General features: G+C 29.6%; 1 protein-coding gene across 2 annotated transcripts in view; it reads right to left on the minus strand.

Annotated features, from left to right (window-relative positions):
- LOC117176829 overlaps positions 1-21,247 on the minus strand; it is a 223,115-nt gene that overhangs the window by 152,191 nt on the left and 49,677 nt on the right. The window contains exon 3 of one of the 2 annotated variants that reach the window (XM_033367165.1): positions 8,505-8,549. The exons of the other annotated variant lie outside the window; for it this stretch is intronic. Coding sequence (XP_033223056.1) covers positions 8,505-8,549 — 45 coding nt within the window. The remainder of the gene's footprint in view (positions 1-8,504; positions 8,550-21,247) is intronic. 2 annotated transcript variants of the gene reach the window in all.

A 21,247-nucleotide genomic window follows, 5' to 3' on the forward strand; every position in this document is an offset into this window, starting at 1 on the left:
ATGTGATTAGTCGTTCAAAGAAATATATATTTGATTCAAAGAGTTCGATTCTTTGAACTGATTCGGGACACATTTGAATCAATAATTTTTCCATATTTGAATGAAGAATTTAGGTTTATTTAAATCAATGAAATAATAATTTAATTCAAAATAATATTAATTAAATTACAGTATATATTTTTTGTGACAAAGGGTTCATGCATTTATAGCAAGGCAGCATTCATTTAGATGAACAAAGTATTGTGTTTACGTAAATTCTTATTTCTTCATTGGAAGAAAATATTTCATTTAATTACTAGAATTAAATTATCCATGACAAATAAACATTTATTCCAACGAAGTAATAATTTTTTTGTAATTAAAAATTTAATAATTTGGTGTCATTTGTTTCAATTGAATACAGCTTTAGATTAAAGAAATATATTGTTAAATTAAATATCCATGTTTTTTATTTGAAGAAATATTTCTTTGGCATTTGTGGTGAGGTTTAAATACGGTTTTCCGCTTTACAATTCCCATGTCACGTTAGCGTCGTCGTCAACGCCGTAGACTTTACACTCGATGGACCCAAGTTCAATTCCTGCTGGGGGTGGATTTTTCATCAAATTTTTCTGTTTCACGTTTCATTAAGATTTTAAATTATGTGATTTGTTTGATTGAAATATGTATATTATTAACAATGGTAATTATAATTTAGGCTAAAAGAATCCAATTGGTTATTCAGGAAAATATGTACTACAATTGAAGTACTATTGCACTCGCGCATGGTCTATAAGGCCAAAGAAATATTTGTTTGAATCAAGAGATATATTTTGGTGCTTTAAATATTCAGAAATTTACTGTGGGGAAATAGGTTTTTGAGCCTATAAAATATTTGCTTGGCCATAAAATATATTTCTTTCCTTTAATTAATATTTCCCCATCTCAAAGAAATATTCATTCCAATTCATGGTACATTCATTTGGTGTAAAATATATATTTTTTGTCTTCAATGAATATTTCTTTGATTCAAAGAAATATTTCGCTTCGACCAACAGCTCGTATTTATTTGCCTCAAATGAATGTTTCTTTGAAAATAAACAGGACTTTTACTTACTTCAGCCAAGTAAAATTCACTTGGTACCAGTCATCCTTTTTTTAAGTGTTCTATACTGTATTTTTTATATATTAGACTTAAAACATATTTTTATGTTGAACTGAAAAATACAAGATTTCATGTCGTATGTGAAATTATGTAAAAATTATGTTTACTAATACTTCCTTGATAAATATTAAAATTAAATTTTTCTGAAAAAAGATCTACTCTCGTCGCTCCACTGGGAATCGAGCTACAGAACTTCCGATTGCCGGATGGGTGCGCTTTCCCATTAAGCTATTAGAGAGATCGAAAGAAGAATCTTTTTTCAGAAATACACGCCATCTCACGCCAAGTGTTACATTTTAAAGTTATGTGGTTCGATTCCCAGTGGAGCGACAAGAGTAGATGTTTTTTTTTCAGAAAAAATTTAATTTAAATTTAATTTTCCATCTATTCTGTAATGCCGTTAAGTATTTGATGTTATCTGAAGAGTTGACTTGATCGATATGTTGATTTATATTTTCACGTTGGTGAAAAAGATATCTTCACTGATTGATGGTAATTATCTTTGATGATAATACAGATTCCTTTAAATTACTCGTATTATAAAATGTAACTCCGGGCTTGAGATAGCGTGTATTTCTGAAAAAAAACATTGCTCTTTCGATCTCTCTCATAGCTTAATGGGAAATCACCCGACCGGCAAACGGAAGTTCTTTGATTTGATTCGCAGTGGAGCAACGAGGGTAGATATTTTTTCAGAAAAAATTTCATTTTACATTTAAAAAAACAACTTATTTTCCATCTAGTATGTAATTACACTAAGTATTTTCTGGTATTTAAAGAATTACCTTGATCGATAGGTTGACTTATATTTTCACAGTGGTGAGAAAGATATCTACACTGATTGGTGGCAATTATCTCTAATGTTAATACTTAGATAATCCTTCAGATAAATATTAATAATAATATTGTAAATTGTATGTCTTTAATATATACAGAAACTAACTGTGAACATCTAGATGGTTGTCCTATAGTTTGAAGTTATATGTGATAACCTAAAACATTTAGATGTTTAGAGTAAACGTCCAATTTTTTCCGTGTAAATTGTCATAAATAGAAGTGATTTTTGAGAGGTTTATAAAAAAAGAGTCTAGATAAAACTTTGTGACCCTCTTAGTATCTCTTTTCGCAAAGTAATATTATTAATTGTGCATTTTGTAACATTAAGATTCATCGAGAATTAAATTTCTTCAAGAATCTAAATCTTTCGGTTTTTTGTTCTAGTTCAAAATAAAAAAGCTCTACATTGCATGGCGCGATCATAACCGTCGAACTTCCAGGTTGTGGGCAACAATAGATACTAAGAGTTTCACATTTTCACCTATATTAGCATAGTATACAACTTTTACTGTTCAATTAGATCAGACACAAATTATTGGCTTGAAAGGTATGTGGGAAATACAATTTTTTGTGATTTTTACCATTTTTGGTACTATAATTTGAGTGTGAAAAACATAAGATAACAGTACGGTTCTATAAGAAAGTTATTCACTTGAGAATAGCGAGAAAAATATAATTTTTCTTAACCTATGACCACGTTGGGCAAACTGAGAGAATTTTTCTTTTCTGCTCAAACTTTCAAGAAGTCATTTTGGCACCCACATCAAATTTCTAGCCCCCCCCCCCCCTTCCGGAAAAGGAAAGACCAACATTGATTTTTTTCGATACCCCCTAATCTGGAACTTAAAATTAAATTTTTTCTGAAAAAAGATCTTCGTCGCATCATTAGGAAACTATAACTATCATGAAATGTAACACCTGGGTTCAGATAGCGTGTACTTCTGAAGGGCTATTCTTCTTTCAATCTCTCTAAAATCTTAATGGGAAAGCATACAGATTCCTTTAAACTTCAAGAAAATATTGTAAACATGTTCTTATATTTGTTATAAGCAATTAAATATATTTCATGTTAATAATTTGTTTTTGGTGATAACCATTTTTGAAGTGGTTTAAATTTCATAAATTGGGAAAGAAATGGGGGCTGTTTAAGTATTACATCCTATTTTTTACACCCCCCTCTTTCAACGTTGAGTGTTTTCTATAGTATGTGTATGCAACTTATCAAATTTTCTAAATATTTTAGAAAGGTATCCAGGATATCAATGACATTTAAAATATTTCAAGGGATTCTAACGGACTTTTAAAGAAATGTTTGGGATAAGGAAAATTAAATTTTAAAGCATATCTAAGGATTTCTACGGATCTTAAGGATTTTCACCATATCTAAGGGAGTGATGGTATGTCAAAAGAAATTACAAGCTTTCTAGGAATAACAAGGGATTTAAAAAGACTAACGAGTTTTTCAGTAACTATATTGCTTCCATTTATCTAACTCTATGCTATATAAGAACTTTTTGGTGTTCATTCAACACAGTTAGAAAACGATTTGGTTCAATAAAAAAAATTGTTTTTGGTTAAGCATACAACATGATTATTATATGGATAAAAAAATATTTGTCTGACCCTGCCAAATTGTTTGGTTGTTTTAACCAAATCTTTTGATAGAATATTTTGGTTGATTCAAACCAAACATTTGGTTGTGCCAATCAAATATTTTGTTGAAGTAACTAAAAAATGTTATTCAACCAAATTTTCATGTATATTTAAGAAAACAGTTAACCCTATTTGAATTGAAGGAGACATTTAACAGAACGCTTTCCAAATCTGTTTGTAGTTTTTTAAATTTGCAAGAATTTCCCAGATGGATTACAAAAAGAAGATTAAAGTAGTTTGTCAAACAATTTCCAATGATACACAGACAAAAATGGATGTTTACCCTAAACATCTAGATTCTAGATATTTCAGGTTAACATATTTAATGGTTACACAGAAAAACAAAAGATAAAGTTTACATTGATTTCAGTTAAAAGATTTGCTGCAATAGAAATTAACCATACGCAGAAAAAAAGTCTTAAATTTGGGTTGACCTTGTTTTTAGTTTTGCCTTAAATTAAGCCCAAGACTAAAAGAAAGCATGAAGATCGTTTCAAAAGAAGTCCTTATTGGCTTAGACCTAAAATTAATTCATTTATATGGGTTATTTGCAAATATTAATCTTGAAACAAGCCGGAATAGACTTATCAAGATAGCAAGATCTTGGCAGTTTGCGAGAAGACGATATTGAAGCTAACAATTTCGCCGTCTAGAAGTCTAGAGACGAGATTCGAGAATCTAACGTCTTCTTATAGTTGTGATGTAACGTAACACGAACCGGAAAATAGTCATAGTAGTTCAGTGAACGTATTATATATGGTTCGATCCGATCTATTTAATTATTCTGTTCCACAATATTCTCAACCATATTCGCGGTAAGTACATCTCATCATATACTTTAGTTAATGCGGTTATTCACCGCACAGCCAGTCTTAATTAGTCGGAATTCTCGTCGTCACCTAACCTATACAACTCTTAACACGTGCCAAGATTACATTAATTACGTTGTGATGATTACATTGTAATTACATGATTACATTGGATTTTCATCCTTTTTATCAAACGGACTATTTTACTGATTTATGGTGAAATACGAAATTAAAGGAAGGAATTGCTGTGCAATTATGTATTTATTATTGCTTTAATCCTACCCATTTATTTTATTTCTAATGAGCGCTGCATTTAAAACAGGTTAACCAGTTATTTTGAGGTCATATACGGGCTTTCTTTAAGCGTGCATTTTAGATTGCGAATAAGGTTTAGTCTGCAAGAAAGCTTTCTGCAAGCCTACGTTCTGGCTTATGGATAGTTTTAATCAGTAGAGTAGTTAAATTCAAGCCCGCATTCCGGCTTACGACTACTTTTTAGTCCATACATCGTCTCAACTTCAGTTCCTCAATCATTTTCTTTTAAAACCTCAACCCTATTCTAAAAAAAATTATTGATACGAAACCAAAAGTGGAATTGTTTCCAAGGTGTAACATAAAGAAGACCAGCTCCGTTAAAAACTAGCATATCTTGAAATCTTTAAAACGAACTACTTATAGAACTACAAGTTAGAACCAATGTAGTCTTGAAAGTAGTAGGTAGCGATAATATGGGCTAACATAAAGCCACTGCATGGTTTAGAAACTAGTTGTTACCTAGACGTTAGGATAACATCAAGCCACTTTATAAATTTAAAAGATGTGCTAAATATAACATAAATAAAGCTTGTATTATAAATCAAATTATACCCAGAAAACAGTTTCTTTGAAATAAAAGAAACTTTTCTTTGATATATCCTGATTATTGAATATATTATTATTTGTTTACGTCGTTTAATGACGTCTATTTTGTGCACAACTATGGAAGCCTTTCTTAGAAACTTGACACGAACGCTCCCTGAAAGATATAGAAATTTGAATGCCTGCTCCAATATTGGTCTTAAAATGCATCTGTAGGTTATTCCATGATCTATTTATTTTCACGGTGAACAGAGTATCTACTCAAACAATTAAGAAATAGGTGCGATGACTATCCGACGCGTCTCGCTCGGCTCGCTTAGCTGTTGTAATTCTTTGAAGGTAGCTATAGATGTTCCGAGGTCTAAAAGCTAGATCTTAAGGGCTAAAGCAAGCCTCATTGCTTTCATCTTTAGAGCCCAAATCTTGCTGCCTCAGGTCGAAGACCAAGTAGGGCTTGTTTTCAATACAAAAGACTAAAGGTTAGCCATAATTGTGTTTTGTTTTAAATTGAAGACTTTTTTCTGTTGTTTTTAGCTCATGCTGTCTTCTTTTTGTTACACCTTAAAACAAATCCAGTTTTGATATTGTATTAAAACTTTTTTCTGCGTATTGAATAAACTTTACACGAAACGGAGGTAATTACGTGCTTTTAAACTGCCTCGGAATAATTTTTCAGTGAAAAACCGTCATCTGCTATGTAGTGAACAGCAATTATTTCAATTTCATTTTAAAAATAATTTTACCTTTCGCGGCCGAGTGAAAATATGTTTTTCGTGCCTGAAAATAAAGCCTTTGACCCTCAGACGAATCGTAGTTATATTCACTATGTTCTTATAGGCATATGATACTTTGTCGTGTGGTAAATCGGGTTCAGTTCCCTCGGCTTTCTTTCAAAAAAAATGAAAATGTTCAAAAACTGAATTCGTAGATGCTTTAAAATATTACAATGGACGCTCCCGGACTCTTTTTTTAGGGATAATCACAAAAAAATGTATTGTGCTAAATAAAAATTGTATGCATGTGCACTATTTTGAGGTTAGGATCGTTTTTCAGCTCTCTGTCATTCCGATAATGTCCGGGGACATCCGTTAGCATGTTCGCTATCATTCCCCATATTTTGAAGACAACATCTTGATTATTATAGGAAAAAAGCCGAGGGAATCTAACATTGGTAAAATAGATACTATTTCCTAAGTATTACACACATCAATCAAATTCAGCAAAATCACCTTTTCTCGAATTAACCGACAAAAAAAGAGTCCAGGACATCTGTTGGCATTTGTTCGCTATCATGTCCCAAATTTTTAAGACGAAATCTTTATTATTGTAGGAAAAAACCGAGGGAACTTAAAACTGGTAAAATCTAAAATTTTTTAAGTATCACATACCCTGACCATAGTTCACAAGTTGTGAGATAGGAATTTTATGTCCTGACATTTTATTCATGAAACTATTTTTTAAACTAAAATTTGGAATATAGCTTTACATTAGGATTGATTTTTAATTATTAATATTTAAACCCAATTTTATTCGGAAAGAAATTAAAATTGCAGCTTATTTATCGTATTATAAATCTTATTAATGTTTCAACCTTAAAATTAATTCGATTCCTATTTTTCGCTTTGTTCGAGTTGTTATGTCAAGTTCTTTATTTTCGTTCACGAAAAATTCGAAATGAAATTCAAAGCGATCTAACCTCGAAAACAGTTTACCTTGTCCAAACAGTGTGAAGCATTATTATTATTACTATATGTAAGCAAAATATTTGTTTTAGATATTTCAGCTTAACATAAAAATATATTTATGCTTAATATCTCAAAAAATAGTATAGATATTACGTATTAATATATGTATGTTTGGCGGTACTATATCTTATACTTTGAAAACCTACTATTAAACATTCATTTTTCTCCATGTGACTTTCTCAAATTTCGAATATGATGATATCTATTTTAAAGTCTAGCAAAAGAAAAAAGGCGAGTAAGAAAAACTTAAAGGAAAAGTTACATCAGTCCTCACTCCTGGGCATATTCAGGAATAGACGTAAATACCAGTAAGTTTTAGTTGCTTATACACAGTTTAACATGTGCTCTTCTGATGTTACTAAAACAAAAACACAAGAGCACATGCTTAATAGTATACAGAACTCGACTTTTAGTAAGGTTTATTTCTAGACACACTGTATACTCATGTGCATAATGAGGATAATGTCATAGTTGAGACCATTAAAGTGGTGAGTAGCTTATTAAAGGAGAGTGCGACGGCCTGGTAAACTCAGTAATAATCTAATGGAATTTTGGTGTTAAAAGCGTTTCTCCAGGATATGCCATTTTCGGAAATGCGTTTTCAAGTTTCGAGTTATAATGGTTATCAGAAGAGATATTATAATGATCAAAACAATCCAGAAATGGCGTATTCACATTGCACAATTACAAACTTTTGTTAAGGTATTATAAAAAGCGAAAACTCAGCGTAACTACTTGACTGACATATTGCATGAATTTCTGGAAAGGAGACAAGAGAGGAACAGTGAAACATGAACTAGGAAACCTATCAAGTGTTTCAATCATTCAAGGGGTTAAGTTATATAAGCTTTTGCGATACCTTTTTGAAGCAGATAAATAGCAAAGAGAAAGAAATAATTGCTGATAACCTGTTGCAGTTGAAAGACAACTTCAGTCTGAATATTATAAAGAAATAATTCTTGATTCTAATCCTTTCTTGAGAACATAAAATATACAGTTTGAATAACAGAGTGAAATCGGCTCAAATGTAACACTATCAATTTTTCACTTATCAATCAACTTTAACACATGCAATGTAACGAAGTTGAAATTCTTGACTCTCGGTAAATACTGAAATTACGTTAGGTTACGGGAACGTAACGAGCCAGGGAAAAAAGTATTTGATTGCAAAGGATCCAAGAGAGCTCATGCATTAATCTCCATCCAATACTTTGCCGAATCACCATGGCGTTTGTTAATGAACCTCTCTCACAGAATGATTTAAAAAAGTCAGGATTTGGTAACATCGAATTTATATCGTTATAATTAAGAATTGGAATCAATCCTAGACTTGTTTACTCTAAATAGTCTAAATGAATGTATTCTAGCATCAAACTTTTGAATAATTCTCGAAAATTACAGCAAAAAAAAAAAGAAAATTCTTCATCAGTAAGTGTAAGAAATGAAGATACAACTCACCGGTATCATTTGGACGTCCTTTACCGTCTGGATTCCATTCTTCTTCTAGAACAAAAAAAATAAACACGCAATTTTAATGTTTATTTTTTGTGTTCTAAATGATTAGAACAGAATACATACACCATGGAGAACAAATCATGAAATAACATTTTTTTTATTAGTTCCTTTTCAGACAATTAGGCTATTTAAAACTGATCAGGGGAAATCAGGGAAAGTCAGGGAATTTGAAACTGGTCAGAGAATGTTAGGGAAAACCCGACACAGTTAGTCAGTTTACAATAACCTGAAGTTGAAGTTAATTTTATTAATTTTTTGAAAATTTAACAATTTAAAAAAAAATCATTCTTTTAGAGTAAAAACTTCATCAATTTTTATAGAAATTGCATCTTTTATGGTTAACAATCACAACTGTATGGTTGAAAATGACACTCACAAAAATATGCGCATTAAATTAAGAAACCGTTTCTTTAACAAAATATTTTTCATTCAACCAAAAATAAGTTTGGATCGAAGAAAATCGTTTAAAGACATTATTTTTAAAGGAATAATACACCACTTCTTTGCAACAAAAAAAACTTTTATATGAATGAGATTCAACTATTTTGTTGAAAATTCGTCCTTTTTGGTTAAATATTTTTTAATTGAAATATCAAATCTTCCCTTTTTCATTGTGATTAAAAAAAAAATTTTTTTAAACTACTCAGGTGCAAGTGGCACTACTATGTTATTTTTTTTCTTTAGATTGTTGATTCATCATTTTAGTTGATGTAACCTTTTTTTGTTGTTGTTGAAAATTGAACTATTTTCTATAAATTTTTTTCTTCTGTCTGAAAATAAATGTTTAAATTGGAAATTGATCTATTCCATGTTCGATTGATCAAAATTTAACTACTTCGTTGAAAATCAATTTATTTAACTGGAAATGTAAGGATTTACTTTTTGGTGGAACATTTATCTTTTTTTTCTAGAAATGTAATCTTCTTGGTTAAAAGTTCTTCTGTTTTTGTTAAAAATGTAACTATATTCCTTGAAAACTAACCTATCATATTTTCGGTTTAAAATTAATTTCTTTGGTTGAATATGCGGTTTTGTTGAAAATTTGTCCTTTTTAATGCAAAATTGACCTTTTGGATTAAAAATTAAAACTTTTGGTTAAAAATTCCTTTTTTTTTGTTGTTAAATATTCATCATTTTAGTTAAAAATTTACTTCTGTTGTTGAAAATTCAACTATTTTGTTGAAAACTCTATTTTTTAAAGTTGAAAATTAATATTTTAAACTGAAAATTGAACTACTCCATGTTCGGTTGAAAATTTATCTTCTTTGTTAAAAATTAATCTCGTTGAAGACCAATTTGTACTGCAGATTTAACTGTTCTATTTGTGATTAAATTTACTTTCTTTGGTTGAATATTCGTTTATTTGTATTTCGATTATTTTTCACTCATAAAGTTGTATATTTTGTTAAAAATATATCTTTTTTGGTGTAAAATTCATCTTTCAGATTCAAAATTCAAGCATTTGGTTAAAATTAATTTTTTTCGTTGAATATTCATAATCTTAATTAAAAGTTTACTTCTTTTGTTGAAAATATAACTATTTTGTTGAAAATCCTTTTTTTTAAGTCCATAATTAATCTTTTAAACTAAAAATGAAGCCAAACCATGTTGGGTTGAAAATGTATCTTCTTCGTTAAAAAATCATCTCTTTAGTTAGAAATTTAACTATTGCGATGAAAATAAATTTTTTTTCAATGAAAATTTAAATCTTCTATTTTAAGTTGTAAATTGACCCTTTTTAGTTGAAATTTGACGTGTTTTGTTGATAATTGGTCTTTTTTTTTGTAGAAAATTAATCTTCTGGAATGATATTTCATCTGTTTGGTTAAAAATTACTTTTTTTTACTGAAAATTTAACTATTCTGTTTTGTATGAAAAATTAATTTCTTTGTTTGAACATTAATTTTTTTTTCTTAAAACGATATCTTTTCTAGTAAAAAATTAATGTATTTTCTTGAAATTTTTTGTTTGCTTATCATTCATATTTTGGGTTAAGAATTCAATTATTATGTTAAAACGTCATTTTTTGGTTGAATATTCATTATTTAAGTTAAACTTTTATTTCCTCTGTAAAAAGTGAACTGTTTTGATAAAAATTCCTTTTTTTACGCCCTGTATATGGTTAAGGAATTGCCCATAACTTTATCCCTTTTCCAGCTTGTTCAGGTTTAACGTTACGGATTTTTCCGTAATTCTAACCCCTTTTCCAGATTGTTCAGAGAAAACGTGACCGAAAGTTCCGGGACAATAGACAGTGCCTTTTTTGTTTAAAATTTAACTATTTGATCTCCAAGGTATAGGAATGTTTTCATAACAAAAAGAAAAATTTATACCGCTCAGGGAAAATAAAACATCGGTTAAAGAAAGTCAGGAAATTTTTAAATTGCTGTTTTGTAACAAGTTTTTTACAGGTATATTTTATGGAAATATTTCTCAAGAGGATATCCTTTTCGTGTAACTCATCAACTTTTCGTGCTACGTGAGAGGTTGATGAGTTTACCTCTATAGAAGAGGCTTCCAATAATTTATGCGCGAGCATGTGAATACGTGGGCAGCCATGACTGTACCCTCTCATTCACAAGGGATACATGAATTTAGACTCCCTGCAATAGCAGACTTAATAATTGGGATGCTTTGAAAGGGAAATTAGCTAACAAACTAATAATTACCATGATAAAGAACGAAAACCAAATTGACAAAATTCTTCCTTTTTGGTTTTCTAGAAATCTTTACTTATGTCTTATTGATAACGGCAGTGATAAAGAAGTTACGTTTGTACAAAGTTACGAATTGGTAATGAGATACACAGACTTCAGTAACAGTAACTATAAAAATCGTGACTTTTTTATTTACTTTCGAAATGTGGTTCACAAGTCTTTTACGATAATCAATCAATTTGATTGCTTTTGCAACTATTGAGCTTGTATGTATCATTGTCGACTAGCGTAATGAAATGGTTTTCTGTCGTTGTAATTACGGTTTTTGATCCACTAGTCTAAATCAAAATGGTTATCATCTTAGAAGTGAAAAAACTCTTCTTTGGCACCGCTGAGATACGAACTCAGGTCTACAGATTACCGGTACTCGTTCCCCACCATACCTTAGTAGGTTAAAGCACCTGAGAGGAAATCTGTCGACCTGGGTCGTAACCCAGCGGTACCAGAGAGGAATTTTTTCACGTGTAAGAATGATAACCATTTTGGTTTAGACTGTCTAAAATCCATTATACCATAGAAACAAATCCTTTTACAACTTTATTTTCATTTTGATTATTCAAATTGTGGCGGCTAGTTTTTGATACACTTTTAGAAAGAAAAAAATAATAATCTCCAGAGTAATAGAAATGTATACCCCAATATAAAGAGCTTAGCAATTTTCTCCTACCCTTGAATATTCATTTTTTTGTTTGAAAATTAAGTTTTTTAACAGAGTATTTGACTATTGCAGTTATAAATTATTTTTTTAGGTTGAAAATCGAAGTATTATTGGTTGAGACTTCATCTTTTTGGATTAATAATTTTATTACTTTCTTTAAAATGTAATTATTTCCTTCGAAAATTGAACAATCTAGACAGAAAATCATTTTTTCCGGTTGAAAATTAATCTTTTTGGGTTGAACATGTAACCATTTTGGTAGAAAATTCAACTATTTGTTGAAGCTTCATATTTTCGAGGTAAAACTTCACCTGTTTTGTTGAAAAATCGCCTGTTTGACTTGAAATTTTCACAATTGGGATGATTTTCTCTCTCTCTCTCTGGACTGAAGAATCTTTCTTTGTTGGAAATTCAACTCTTTTGTAAAAATTCTTTTTTTTGTTCTAATTCAATAGTATTTGTTTAAAAATAAAAATATTTTTTGGGTGAAATATCAAATATTACATTTTTGTTAAGAATTATTGATCTTTTTTTCGTTTAAAATAATTTTTCCAATTGAAAATTTAACTATTCCATTTTTGGTAGAAAATTTATCTATCTAGTTGAAAGATCATGTCATTTGTTGAAAATTCCTGATTTTTTTAAAATAAATTAATCTTCGCGGGCGAAAATTTATCTCTTTCGTTGAAATTGGAAAGATTTTTTTACATTTTTTTTGTTCAACATGAACTTTCATCACTGAAAATGTAACTTCAATTTTTGGAAAAATTAATATTTTTAGTTGAAAATTTCACTATTGAATGTTTGATTGAGAATTAATCTTTTTGGGATCATAATTCAACTACTTGATTGCAATTGAAACTCCTTTGCTGTAAAAACAATTTTTTTAGTTCAAGATTACACTGTTTTATTTAAAATGATTGTTGTTGTTAAGAAGTAATTTGATTAACTGCTAATTTAAATAATCCATTTTTGCTTCAAATGTATATTTTTTAGTTGATAGTTCATGACTCAATTTGTATGTATTTTTGAAGAAAAATAGTATAATGTTGTGTAATAAATATACGAGCCTAACCAAAAACAAACCTAATTTTGAATATATGTTTTTTTTGGAAAAGAGCGTGCAATATTGTACTAAGTATAATACCCCAAAGCAAAATCATAAATCCGATGTGTCACATTACCCCGTGTACCGTATTGCTCCGAATTCCGTATTATCCCAAATATACCATCCTAACCAAAAACATAGTCCCGATGTACCACGTTGCCACATGTTCAATTCTAGCTCAGCTGGCATATTTCCCTATGTGCCATATTACCCCATATGCCACATTACCTCATGTGTCATATTACCTCATTAGTAATATGACATTATATCATGCAGTGATATGGCATAATGCTCTATCTATATGCCATATTACTACATATTTAGTTCTTAACCTGACCAGAAACATAAACTCAAATGTTTGCAAACCTTTGTTTATTTACCTGAAATATGGTTTAGCGCAAGCTCAAAAGTAATTAAAAAAGTAACGATAGTTCTTTTTTGCGTGCAAAAGTAACTGAGAAAAAGTTACACTTTGAATCGATAAAGAAAACTAGTTACTTTTTTCGTGATGTAACGGTAACGTTAACCAGTTCCTTATTTTTAAAAGTAATTTACCCATCACTGTAAATTTTTATATATATTTGACTTATTTAAAATTACCTGACGATTCAGAATTCGTATCTGGAGTTGGACTAGCATCACCGCTATGTCGTGCTTGACAACATTCACTGCACTTACTACACATTTTGTCTGTTATTCTTTACTCATTACTTTGTTCTTAATTTTTCACCACTACATTATAGTTTGAACATTCCATCTTTGTGTCAAATATACCCTATATAAATAATTTAGTAGCTGAATTCTTCAAGAATCCTGTACAATAATTGTAATATTTATTTAAGACATATATAACAGCTTTTATAAACCAATTTATTGATACCATCATCTTTCAGAAATCATCATTAATTTTAAAATAGAATAACGTATATTCTATATATAATTAATAATTTTTCGTTCATTCATAACGTGTAATTTTTGTATTATGTCCATCAAGAGGCAGGAAACAATTATCCAATGTAGTGCATAATTTTTAAAAAAATGCGCATTAGACAAAACTTTGCACTGGTGTACGCACTTAAGTGAGGGTGTTGCTAACGATAAAAGTATATAGTCAAGAAGACATATAAAGTAGAAAACATACCTGTAATGCCATAAGAGGGATCAAGCTCATAAGTATAAATCTAAAACGATTATTGTAATAGGAACGTGCAACAGAAAGGAAAATACTCGTCACAAAATCGCATAAAATAACGTCAAAGGTACGTGACCCAGTTGTAGCATCCCTGCTTATTTGCGCATGTGCATTAAACTAGGGACTAGCTTTGCTTTCGCGAAAATCAATGAAAATTCTCAAGATCTCCAGAATACAATTTCAAGCAAAACCGCTTTAACTGTCGTCGCGAATGCAAGGATATGATGGATTGGTATTGTCCAAGCAACATACATAAACATTCGATCAAAATAAGGGCTGTTGCAACGCTGAAGTAGACTGATTGTAAACACGAATGTTTGTAACCTTCAGTTTGAAAATTGGGCTCTGCTGTAAAGAGAGGGGAAATTTAAAGGGCTAGATGAGAAGAACCTGTCCATCAGTCTAGCAGGTAGGTGAGATTCAGGTGTGTCATTGGGGGAACTCCCTTTGTATGCAGACGAGTTGTAAATCCGGTATCTCCAATCCTGGTCCTAATTGAGGGAAAATAACTCTAGGAGTCAATACAACAACTCTCATTATTCGTACAAAAAAAAAAGATTGATGAAAATACATCCAAAAGGCATTCAGAAAAATAGCATGCTCGAAAAACCATGAACATCTGTTTGTCGAACAAGAGGTATCCTTCTGAGTTTTGTAGGCCAAGCAAAACTGTAGGATCTAAAATGATCAAAAACATATTGTTGAAGCCACGATAAATCTCCAATGATCTTATGTACTTGAGCAACAAAAATGTATAAATAGACATAAGCTACACTACAAGGTAGGGAAGACTTTGAGCCATAAATAGGCACCTCACACATTACATTTTTAGCACTCGCGAGAAATTAGATAAATATGTAGAAATTACTCAGAAAAATACCCTCTTGCCTCAGGAGGATTTATTTACTCTCAAGAGGAATTTCCGTTTTTTGAGTGCAGACACATAAAGATAGGGAACATCCATATAATAGAATAAAAAAAGAAATGCTTATTCTTTGCAAAAATTGTATATTTTAAAAGTCGTGAGCCAAGTCTTTTATTTCGAACCCCCAAAATGAAACATCTGTGAAAATACATACTGCACATTTTTAGAAAGATATGAAAATTCTATATTCTAAATGATTATTTCGTTCATATATGTAACCCATAAGGTCCGAAGCACCTTCATTCACAAATTACTCATTGAGAAGTGCTTTTTGATGGTCTTCGATGTTTTTAAGGTATAAGATTTTTGAAAGTGGTAGGTTTAGATTGCATCTCTTTTAATTGAAGCCCCACTAGTACAAATGAGAAAAACAACACTGTACCCATGATACAAATTCACAAATCAAAACTTTCAAATGGCAGTCGTAAGCTGCTCTACGTCCGTGTGTATACTGTCGATAGCACATTGTGCTTCGTCTCGCGCCACCCCTTTGAACCACCCCTTACTTTACCACCCTCCCCACTCTATTCTGGAACCAACCAGTGCTCACTATTCTCGCGCTGGTCCTCCGTGAGTGGAGAATATCTCATATATATATATGTATAGAAATGCGAATGCATACGTACGTAGTTAATACCCACGTTACCGACCTAAATGACATTACTGTTTATTGGCAATATCCTCGCTCGAATGGCAAATTGTTTGATACGAATATGAATCCAAGAAGCATTAACAATAGGCTCGCAGTTATTGGCAAAATCTGTACGATACCAGAAATAAATGAACAGAATAGAAGAAATTTTTAGATGCACTTCATAATTATTAATTACTAATTGTTTACAAACCTATAGGTCTGTATATAAACAGGGTTGCTAATTGAAAATAATAATTTGGAAATTCCCCGCATTTTTCATTTTCGATGAATTTTCTTCATTATATTTTTTAAGTATAAAAACAACCTTACATCTATTATAAGGGGTCATTCACACATTACGTAAGGCATACGTAAAACACATGAATTTGTAATCCAATAATGGAAATTTAAACTCAAAAAGATACGCTTCGAACCAAAAATAGAACAATTAAATTTTTATTCAAAACCAATTTTTAGTTAAAACCAAGAAAGATTGATCAGATAATAAGGACAATAAATCTCACATAAAATGTTTCATTTTCAAGCCAATAACACGAATTTCCTGCAAAAAAGTTTAGTTTTCAACAAAATAAATGATTCTTTAACTGAAACAGATAAACTTTCCAGCAAAATTGGAATAGTTAAATGTTTACTTAAAAAATTAACTTTCAACTAAAAACAAATTATTTAAATTTTGAACAAAAGAAAGGAATTTTCAACTGAAATAATGAATATATAACTGAAATACTTGAAATTCTATCCAAAAAGATGAACTTTCTAACCAGAAGATTAATTTTCAATTTAAAAACTCGATTTTTCTTCAAAATACGTGAATTTTGAACGGAGCAGTTAAATTTTCAACTAAACACAAAAATTTGTTAAACAAATAGTTGATTTTGATCTAAAAAGATCAATTTTCTAACAAAATTATAAATTTTTAACTGCAATGATGAATTTTCAACGACAATGAATCTTCTAACAAAAGAAATATTTTTAACAAAGATTAATTTTTTACCAAAAAGATGAATCTCCAACAAAAATGATTGAATTTTCAACTAAGAAAGATAACTATTCAACAAAATAGTTCAATTTTCAACCAAATACATGAATTTTTAATCAAGAAGATAAAATTACACTTAAAAAAATATTAATTTTTAACGAAATACATGAATTTTTAACCAAATATTGACATTTTCTAGTGGAGAAGATAAATTTTCTATCAAACATGGAATAGTTAAATTATCAGTTAAAATTTTTGGTTTAAAAAAAAATAGTCAAATTTGAAGCAAAAAAAAAAGGTTTTTCAACTAAACCAATGAATCAACAAACAAACCAAAAATGAATTTTTAACAAAGTATGCCACTTTCAACTAAGTATGTAGTTGAATTCTCAACCAAGAAGATGAATTTTCTACCAATGATGGAATAGTTAAATTTTGAGTTCCGAAAATTAAGTTTTAACTTAATACTTCAACATTAAGCCACGTAGTTGAATTTTCAACCAAAAATATGAATGATCAACAGAAATATAACAGTTAATATTCTAATAAAAAAAAGTTTTAACCAAAAACAGTCGAATTCAACCAAAAAAGAAGAATTTTCAACAGAATAGTTGAATCCTCAACCAAAGCAGATTAATATTAAACTAAACTGTTCTGATTTTTAATATAAAATGCCCTAATTTCGACGGAAATAGATAAATTTTTAACCCTAAAGACGACCTTTTAACCAAATTGTTGAATTTTCAACTTTCACCGAAAATTTCCTGACATTCTGAAGTTTCCTGATCTGTAAGTAACTCAGACGAATCTCAATCAATAGGAGAATCCAATTCAGATGATTCTGCTTGCTTGAAACAAAAATAATACTGCTTGGTAAGAATAAAACATCTTGATTGAAGAAGTCTGGGTCATTCAAGAGTCAAATGAGTTCTATTACTGTGAGGGCCGTTAATTTCACTTGAGACGATCAAATGAAAAACCTTTAAGTAGAGACGATGCAAGAGTGAGCCTAAACCGAATACACTCAGGAACCTTTTTCTTGGATTTACATGAAAATTTCCACGAATCGAACAAATTTTGGTTGATTCAATAAAATATTTTATTGACCCAACCACATTTATGTGTTGACTGAACAAAATACTCCTGGTTAATTTAACTGAAAATTTATTTGGTATTTTGTTATTCAAGCAAATCGTTTTCCGGGTATTGCAAAATCAGTGATGAGAGCAGATAATAGCATCATTGTTCAGTTATTACTTCCGATAGAACAAAAGCATTTTAACCTTAATTTTTAATAACAATACACCAGTGTTAAAACGGGTTGCGGTAAAACAGGCATTGATGCAAAGTAGGTCGTGATAATCGCTTGATTACGTAGCGTCCCACGGGGGTTACTTCAGACTATCTTTAGTCTATATATAAAAAAATCTCATTTAATGTGACCCTGAATATTAGTTAAAGCCGGCTTCAATTAAAGGAAATATAAACAAATAAAACTTTATATCGCTCATACGTCCGAAGTTATTAGCGTGTTAAAAAATACCCACTTTTATGAAAGTTCGTTAAAAAGTAATTTTTTTTAACCTTCCCTGGTCAACACGGGTCAAATTGATCCAATGAATATTTTATTGGTTTCTATAAGTATTTATAATCTGAAGGGACTTTTTCTGACATCTACCGGAAAATTTCGTTGTAGAAAATATCATTTAAAATTTTTTTTGGTTATTTTCATTGTTTAAAAAAATGCGGTCTTTTTTACACCTATTGCTACATATTCTTAGACGTTTAAAGTTTAAAGCATTCCCTAAAATTTGACAGGAGTTTTAGGACAACACATAATTACAGATCAAATTGATATGTCTCAGGAATTATTCAAGCTTTTCCGATTTATATATTATGTGATGTACGTTTACCATCATAATAACAATTTGTAACGCAACTGCAGTAGAAATGCGATATTTAAAAAAATGACTTTTTAATTAACTTTTATAAAAGCGGGTATTTTTCAAAACGTTAGAACTTTGGAGGTGGGAGGGATACAAAATTAATTTTTTTAGCTTTGCTAAAAATTCAGCCTGTTTTAACCCATATTCGGAATATTTTTGTCTACGCCGCAAAGAAAACATATTATTTCACAAAAACTAAAACTCAATTTTTATGTAACAACTTTTTCAGAAAATTATAACTTTGGGAGGCTTCATCTTCTAAATGATATAAAATAAAAAACTTATTTTCTATTTTTTTTTTTTAGTTTGAAGGGAAACTAAGTTCATTCCAGTTTTTTAGTCGAATTTTTAACGTTCAAATACTTTTTTCGATGCCAAACTTAATATTTTAAACTAAATAAGCATCGCTTTGGATTTATTTTTACAAAAATACAGATAATCACCTGGAAATAAAAATAAAGAATTAGGTTTATTCCACAAACCTTCAGCGATTTTTTACTTTGGTTTAAAGATAATCGCGAAGCATCACAGAAATTATATCAGGAGAAAAAAGTCGCTAAAGCCCACAGTGCTTCTGTTCAGCAGCATTAATTCAGTCAATAAATGTCATGGCCCAGTTACTGATATTTAAATAGCAGTAATTAATTTTTACTTAACACAACTACTAAAAATTTTAAAGGAATGTTATTTGTGTATATCAAATCTTCAGCCTACAGACTAACTGTAGAGATAAAAAATAGTGTAAATAGTGTCACAAATTTGATAAAATAGTGCCAGAATAGTGTTATATACAATTGCTCAAGTATTAAACTTATGTATTCCAATTTGAAACGAGTCAGGCGGCCCTCACTGTTTACGTTTCTGTCCCCTCGAAATCAATCCCAAGGACATTTGAAGGCAACCGCTGATACTTGACTAAAAGCGAGAGTTTCGTGTACTAATCTATGTCTAAAATAATTAATTTAATTTAATTAGTAATTAAGAGATTATACGCGTCAATAATTTAAAATTAATTTTTTCTAATTTGTGCTGTTAATTATTGATTATCCACTGTAGGCAAGGTTTCCACTACAATTAAATGTTTGGTTGAGAATTCATATTTTTTCATTAAAATTTAATTATTTGATTCAAAATTGAATTCTTTCTGTGGAAATTTCACCTTTTTAGTTAAAATGCGATTGCCTGAATAAAAATTAATCTGTTTCGGTTAAAAATTAACTTTTTTTGTGGAAATTCTACTGTTTTGTAGAAAATTCGTATTTTTGGCTCGCAAAATCAACAATTTTGCAGGAAATTCGTCTTTTTTAGTACAAAATCAATTTTTGGTGAACAACACAAACGTTCGATGGAAAACTAATCTGTTTTAGTTCAGAATTCAAGTACTTTGTTGGAATTTTTTTTTGCATTCGTTAAATTCAACTGTATTTATTTAAAATTAAAAATTTTAATCTTAACATTAAAATTGAAAATTTATTTTCTTTGTTTGAAAATTTAACTGTTTTGGACAAAAATAATCTTTTTTGCTAAAAAATACAACAATTTGGTAGAAAGTTGAACCATTTGATATAAAACTATAAACTGTTTTGATAAAAATTCGTTTTTTTACATGAAAATCAATTCTTGAATTCAGTTTAATAAAAAATGTAATTTTCTTGAAAATTCGTCTTTTTGGTTTAAGAATAAACTATTTGGTTAATAGTTTATGTATTTTCTTGAAAATTCATTTTTTTCTAGAGAATCAATCTCCTTGCTTAAAAATTTAATTATTTACTTAAAACAGAATGTATTTTGTTGAGAATTTATCCTTTTTGGAAAACTAATCTTCTGTGTTTAAAATTAATCTTTTTGTTGAACATCTAACTATTTGGTTAAAAATGTATGTATTTTCTTGAAAATTCGTCTCTTCGGATAGAAAATTAGTATTCTTGGTTGGAAATTCAACTATTTGGTAAAAAATGTATGTATTTGGTAAATTTATGTCTTTTTTGGTAGAAAATTAATCTTCTGTGTTGAAAGTTTATGTATTTTGTCAAAAATTTAATTATTTGGTCAAAAGCTTATCTATTTTACTAAAAATTCAATTATTTGGTTTAAAATGTATGACTTTTTTTGACAATTCATATTTTTTAGTAAAAACGTAATGTTCTGCGTTGAAAATTCATTTTTTTTTTTTAAATATTATTATACTTCATTTAAAAATTAACTGTTTGATTTAAAATCGATCTGTTTCGGTTGAGTATACAACTATTTTATTAGAAATGCGTTCTTTCTGGTTCAACTGAACTGTTTTGTATTTATAATAAAAATCTTTACTTGATTAAAATAAGAACCAATACATTTTTTGTTCAGAATTCATATTTTTTTGTTGAAAATGTAAAATTTCGATGAAAAATTAAATAACAAAATTTAGTCGGGAAAAATCAAAAGCAGGGGAAAATAGAATAAATAAAAATTAAAGATTTGTGCTAGCGTAAAGGGAGTGCAGCCTGGATCGATGCCAGAGTGG

This window comes from Belonocnema kinseyi, chromosome 7 (genome assembly GCF_010883055.1).
Source record: "Belonocnema kinseyi isolate 2016_QV_RU_SX_M_011 chromosome 7, B_treatae_v1, whole genome shotgun sequence".
Taxonomy (NCBI): domain Eukaryota; kingdom Metazoa; phylum Arthropoda; class Insecta; order Hymenoptera; family Cynipidae; genus Belonocnema; species Belonocnema kinseyi.